At 46.1% G+C, this 7,010-nt stretch overlaps 1 protein-coding gene across 1 annotated transcript in view; it reads right to left on the bottom strand.

The window, feature by feature from the left end:
- Nucleotides 1-4,190: 4,190 nt before the first annotated feature.
- Nucleotides 4,191-7,010, bottom strand: part of LOC102203116 (ubiquitin-conjugating enzyme E2 E2-like) — a 70,360-nt gene continuing 67,540 nt past the window's right edge. The window contains exon 6 of the mRNA XM_005748859.1: nt 4,191-4,894. Coding sequence (XP_005748916.1) covers nt 4,797-4,894 — 98 coding nt within the window. The 3' untranslated portion in view covers nt 4,191-4,796. The remainder of the gene's footprint in view (nt 4,895-7,010) is intronic.

The following is a 7,010-nucleotide window of genomic DNA, read 5'->3' as shown; positions in this document are numbered from 1 at the left end:
GGGAGATGTTTGGGAGGAGGGGAGGGGGGGAGATGTCTTGCTGCTGAGAGAGGGATTGGAGGAGGGGGGTATCATGGTGTCAGGAAGGGGGGAAGCGAGGGAGGTAGGAGAGTGGGGGTTGGACTCTGTAGTGAAGGTGAGGGTGAGGGTGGGGGGGTTGTGGGCTGGTCAAACCTGTTGAAGAAGTTGTTGAGTTCGTTTGCCTTCTCCACAGTCCCCCCCCCCTCCCCACTGTGCTTTTCTTGGTGTTGTGGCCTGTGATGGTTTTCACACCATTCCAGACCTCCCTCATATTGTTCCTCTCCAACTTCTGCTCCACCTTCCTCCTGTAGGTGTCTTCTGCTTCCCTCAGGCAGCGTTTCACCTCCCGCTGTGCTGCTTTCATCTCCTCCTTCACTTTGCTCCTGAAAGCCTTCTTCTTCATGTTGAGGACAGCTTTGACTTCCTGTGTTACCCACGGTTTGTTATTAGGATAACACCGTACTGTCTTAGCAGGGGCGACCGTGTCCACACAAAAGTTGAGGTAGTCTGTAAGACAGTGTGTCGCCCCCTCTATGTCCTCACCATGTGGGCTCAGGAGCACATCCCAGTCTGTGGTGTCATAACAGTCTTTCAGAGCTTCCTCCTTTTCTGGGGTCCTAATTATTTATGTATTTCACATTTTAATTAATTATTGACACATTTAATTAATTAATTAATGATATATTTATTTATTTCATTTTGGCAGTCCTGGCGTTCCATAGCTCTGTCTGCCTATAAACGTGTTTGTGAATATTCAGAATGAAAGCGCTAAGACGAGAGCCAACATCAGGTCCCCTCCACCAAAACTGTGCCATGTAGTGTTTGTGTAGTTCAGCACGGTGATAATCTGCTTATTGCCTCCAACATGTTACACATCCATGTAATCTTATTTGGAGTCGAGGCTCTTATTTATTCAAAGAACAACATTGGCCTTTCACTTCTATTGATCACCTACGTTTCAGTGTGTGTGTGTGTGTGTGTGTGTGTGTGTGTGTGTGTGTGTGTGTGTGTGTGTGTGTGTGTGTGTGTGTGCACCTCTCCTTCACAACATTACATCTGCGGTGCGTGAATAATGGGAGGAGGTGGCAAAAAGATCAGCTTGCTGCTTTTTAAAAATACATCCATATTATTATTATATACTTGTAAAAAAGAAACAATGTGTATTTGACTGCACAAAGTAACCATCACACTATGTTTCTTATTTATTTTATTTTGGTTTTACTTTTTCTAATATTTCTCTCACTCAGCTTTTCCTTTAGTCCACTGTGCTGCTGTAACAAGTGAATTTCCCACAGAAACCAAAAGCAGGGCCTCGCGCACAAAGCAAAGCTGGATGTAGCTCTGTCATCAACAAGTGTTTGTGTCTGTAGTTTACTGCGACGGCTGCGCCTGCAATTCACTGTAATCCAACCCACTGTTCACCCAGTAGATTTATTCAGGTTCCTCCAAACACACTCATTTGAACTGTACTTGGCCTATAAAAAGGCATCGTGGGAACTGTTGCAGATACAAATCACAAAATGCTGGAATCACAAATTGAATCACAGTAAGTCAGTCCTCATTTTTAAGGTGTCCACAGGTAAATATCTTCACTGCACATGAAAGGTTCTTCTTTGAAGATGCTGTCCAAGTCCTCATGCTGGAGACCCGTTCTTGGATGTCTGTCACTGTGACGGTTGCTGGAGCCTGCTCAGGGAGGCTGCTGTGGTCTCCTCTCAGCTCTGTTAGCCAATGAGCTTTGCTGTTATGTGTTGCATCCTTCTCCCATATGCTCCGTCTCCTTTTTCTCTGTTGTTCCCCTGACACTGAGAGCACACCTTGGATGGTTTACTTGTGCACACGTGCTGTTGTTGAATATCTTGATCTGATCTGCACATAAATATCTTGTTGTGTTCTCTGTAAGTTATTATCTTTGTCAGAGACATTTCATAGCTGTGGAGAAAGATGAGGGATGTTTGATAGTTAAAGGATGGATTTGGAGTAGAAGGTTTTATTGCCTGGCAGCTGTGAAACCAAAGGAGAAAACTCCATCACTTTAGCCATGCTCTGTAGCGTCTATGCAAACCATGGAAACACAAAAGCATTCCACTGTCACACTCAGACCTCTAGCTGTGCAAGCCCCATTCAGCTTTTCATGTCCTTGTTTAAATCCAGGTAGAGTACTTTCATGATAACACCTGGCCCATAACGTCTACCCCTAAGACCTCAGCATTAATCACAACATCACCTGCGTGCACAGCAGTCACTCTTGAGTATGTGAGTTCATCAGGGCTGTAAGTAGTATGAATGCAAAGGTGTCCCACTCAGACCCATTGTCAGCAGCGTAAGCCACTTACAATATTTCAAAACACCTTGCTGCCATCCTGCACCACTTGTGGGGAACACCCCACATCACATCAAGAACTCCACCGACTTCCAGGTCCGGAAACTTCCCCTGGATCCAGATGAAACCATGGTGTCCTTTGATGTAGTCTCTCTCTTCACTTGCATACCCACCACGGAGGCCGTGGAGACTGTGAGAAAACGACTACAAGAAGACAGCTCCTTGGAGGACAGGACCAACTTCACCCCGATCAGATCTGCACCCTGTTAGACCTCTGCCTCACCACTACATACTTCAAATACAACGAAGGCTTCTACAGACAAAAACATGGCTGTGCCATGGGCTCCCCGTGTCACCTATTGTAGCCAACCTTTACATGGAGGAAGTGGAAAGGAAGGCTCTTGGCTCTTTCAAAGTAAGAGTACCCAGCCACTGGTACAGATATGTGGACGACACCTGGGTCAAAATCAAGACACAAGAAGTGGAATCCTTCACTGCGCACATTAACGCTGTGGATAAAAACATCAAGTTCACCAGGAAGACACAAAGGACGACTGTTTGCCTTTCCTGGACTGCGCTGTGCACATTGAAGAGAATGGAAACTCCCACTAGGTTTAAATCTCTCTCCACCATTTGACCTTAGAACTGAAGAAGCTTCTCGGATGAGAGGTGAAACGTCCTCAAGCAACTCAAAGAAGTCCAGACGCTTTTCTTTCCAAGCTCCTTAGACTACATAGGACACTCGTGGAAACAAAGGGCAGAAAATATCTTGCAGAGATGATTTGACAGCAGCATGAACCTCAAAGGTGGTTAAATAGTGTTTAAAACAAAATGCTTTTCAGGATTTGTGCTCACAGCTGCAGACGGAGAAAATATGATTTTAGAACAAATCAAGCTAGAACCTACTGTCAGCATAGAGGCTCTCTGAGAGGACTTTAAAGTCTTTATCAACACAAGGACACAAGGAAGGAAGAATAAAATAAGTAAAATAGTGCCGTCACAAACAAGTCAACACTGCAAATAATAAAAGTGCAACAGTACAACTAAAGATTTGTTTTGCTTTTAGTTCTGAATTATGACAAATACATGACAAGTCCACTGTTTTCATCTCGAGTCAGCTGAGTGTCAGAGGAGGACTGCAGAGGGAGCGCAGACGTCACTGACCCGACGTGTGGTGGTCGCAGCATCTTCCAAACACGTCACTGGGAACAAGAAAAGAAAGCTCGCCCTGGACTACAGTCTGAAAGTAAATGTGTCAGCATGCAGGATTACTTTATTGTTAACCGCGTCTGCACAAACTTAGATGAGGACGTTCCCCTTTAAGTATTTAGCTGTGCTTTTTGCTCTGGAGTTAATTTGTTGGTGATGAACGGCTGCAGTCACAGTTCGGGGTAAGGAGGTGCTGCTCCGCCTTCACTTGATTCAAACGGCTCGCAGACAGAACATCAGTGACCAGCAGCACTGCGGGACGCAGGTCTTTGCCATAAAGGCTGAACGTGCACTCAGTCACGACGCTTTGTGTTGTCGAACTTTTTGTCTAACAGCACAAAGAGGAAGTAAGACACACGGTTACATAAGTGCACAGCTGTGACCGACTCGGGAACAAACGAGTCTGTACTGCCTGAGCGAGTAGAACGGATCCACGTTACTAGAAAGTGACTGAAAACACTGCATCAGATGCCACAATCGTGTCTGACCCAGAGGGGAATTACCTCTCACCTTCTAATCATTCAGTCTCTGCGGTGAGCCTCTGACAGCTCGTTTCTGACAGGAAGTGGTCACAGCGACGAGCACGCGCTGACATCACGCAGTGCTGAATTAAAACAACAGACTGAGAGAAGCTGTGTCACATGACAGCCAGTGTTTTATTGAGTATTCGATGAGTATGTATGTTCTCACAAGGCATTAAGTGTACAGCAAACTAAGCACTATTGTCATACATGATGATGGGCTCACTCCATGCCACAGTTCTGCCTGAACAGAAATATCGGGACTACGTGTCCACTACATGAACACATGTCCTGATGCCATGCACTAATATTGACCATGAGCTGGAAAACACAAACAAAATGAAATGCACTCACTCAGTATGAACATTTTTACATCACATGAAACGGGAGGAATTCATCACACGCGCTTTTAGAGAAAGAGAATGACACGGGTGGCAACAATGTTATAAACAATGCCACAACAATAAGAACAACAACATCAACAGAACAATAACAGTATTAAAGCTTTTCATGACCATATCAACATTCAGTGTATTGGAAAATACAATCCCAATAGACTCTTTGTATAAAAAAGAAGCTTTTCAAGTCAGCATGGAACAAATAACAGTTTGTATCTCGGGGGTTGGGGGGGTGGATGACAGGGGCGGGTGTGCTTCCATAGATTCCAGAAGAGAGGAGGTGTGTGTGTGTGTTGGGGGAGGCGCTGGGGTCCTGGAGCTGCTCTATGTAGCGTAGCGCTTGGTCCACTGTTTGGCTATCCTGTCGTGCTCAGCTCTGTTGGTCAGGTACTGTGTGGCGATGCTTCCAACCAGAGGGTCAGCTGGAATACAAGAACAAACGGCAGACATGTTTAACCACCTGTTGGCTGTCACATGTTGAAAAGTATGGCAGGTAAATGAATTCTCTGAAACTCATAATATAAAAGACTGCACAGCCAGGCTTTAGGCACACTCAGCAGGACAGCTGTGCAAAAGCAAAACTATCTGTGACAGTGATGAGCGGGCGGTCAGCTGCCTCGGTATCCTGTATGTACTCAGTGTGGGGGAAGGGCTCTGACCAGGTCTCAGCCAGAATTTCTTTTTGAAAACCTTCAGACGGGAATCACAACACTTCCTCCTGTCACGTTGTTAGCGTGCTGCATGCAAAAACGTTTGATGCGTCAGGACATCCTGAATAGGTCCAACAGATCTGTCTTTGGACGGTCAGGTAAGTCAAAGTAAACTGGAACCTTCTCACAGGAATACAGAGGGTTGAATCGCCAGATATCAGCACTGCTCTTAAAAAGCCTGCATCAGTCAGCTGCTTGACTGTAAACGTCAGACTCTGAGTGGAAGCGAGATATTGCTGGGCACAGATGGGTCGTCTGTGAGAGTGGTGTACAGGACATGTTTACACAAACAGACATAAGGTGCTGTCTAACATCTGATTACCTGGCCTGTGGAGCCACAGCCTCATCAAAGACCTCGGCTCATTGGAAGGCACAGAAATGTTGTTACAAGCACTGGTAACTCAAACAGGTGGAGCTCAGTCTTTCCTGTAGTCTGATGTCAAGCTTGCATAATAATAATACTAATGGATAGGATTTATATAGCACTTTACAATGCCACTATTCAGTCACTCTCACATTCACACACTGGTGGAGGCAGCTACAGGTGTAGCCACAGCTGCCCTGGGGCAGACTGACAGAAGCCAGGCTGCCATATCGCGCCATCGGCCCCTCTGGCCAACACCAGTAGGCGGCAGGGTAAAGTGTCTTGCCCAAGGACACAACGACCAGGACAGAGAGCCCAGGGATCGAACCGGCGACCTTCCGGTTACGCTTCCCAACCTCCTGAGCCACGGTCGCCCCTGATGTCAAGCTTGCATCACGTGATCTGATGCAACAGCAGAGTAAATCAGCTGTGATCATGGCGGCCTCCAGCTGTAGTCCTGTGCCTGTCTTTTGATAAACGGCACATCCATGACTGTTGACTGTGTTGCTGGTTCCTGTCTCAGCAAAGTGACAGAGCAGAGAACTCATTCAGCCCTCACAAGCTCTCTGCTCATATTCACAACGTCTCTGGACACCAAACCAGGAGCCGCGTTGCACACAGTGACGGAGGGTTTAACAGGTTTAGTGCCAGACTTGCCGACGTGTTAGTTACTAATCGCTGGTATTTACAAAGACAGTGGAGCAACAAGACTGTGCATCTGAGATTTTTGCATTTCTCAAAATAGGAGGAAAAGATTCAAATGAACCAAGCAAACTGAGCCACAGTTCACTGCTCATTGTACTGATAATTAAAGCCAAAAAAGCAACCCAGCTGACATGGCCGTAGTTACTGCTGCATGGAGGAAAAGAGCGGGACATTTGTGTGGTTATGTGGAAAACACGAGCTTATAGAATCCACGCTGAGGCAGAATATGTGGGGTCTGTCCATAATGCCTTTGTTTCCCAGAATAGCAGACATTTTCAAGAACTGTGGGGGGAGTCCAGAGATGGGCTCGTAGCTCAGTCCACAGTATCTTCCTTGTGCTCCAAATGATCCAGATCTGTTGATGATGACCATGCTTACATCTGATATCCATGGAACGTGACACTGGATCAAAAGCAACCCTACAATCAGAGCAGTGCTACAGTCGTGCCCCCGTCAGCACCCATAATGAAGGAACTGCAGACGCCCCGCAAAGGTCGAAGCATGACAGTATGTAAGAGAAGAGAAGAATGGAGACCCTGACTCTGGACCCCACACTGATGATCATCCAGCACAGGGAATTTTAAAAGCAGCCATTTTTATTTGAATGTTTCGAATGGTTGAAGATGTTTTTCTTCTGATCTCTGCAAACACATCAAAATTAGACTTTCAGGACCATGGACAGTGATCTCATGTCTATCACACACACACACACACACACACACACACACACACACACACACACACACACACACACACACA

The sequence above is a fragment of the Pundamilia nyererei genome, unplaced genomic scaffold (assembly GCF_000239375.1).
Source record: "Pundamilia nyererei isolate P.nyererei 1_Seehausen unplaced genomic scaffold, PunNye1.0 scaffold00232, whole genome shotgun sequence".
NCBI classification, from domain to species: domain Eukaryota; kingdom Metazoa; phylum Chordata; class Actinopteri; order Cichliformes; family Cichlidae; genus Pundamilia; species Pundamilia nyererei.
The sequence above is the reverse complement of the archived record's forward strand: the minus strand, read 5'-3'. Positions and strand labels throughout refer to the sequence as shown.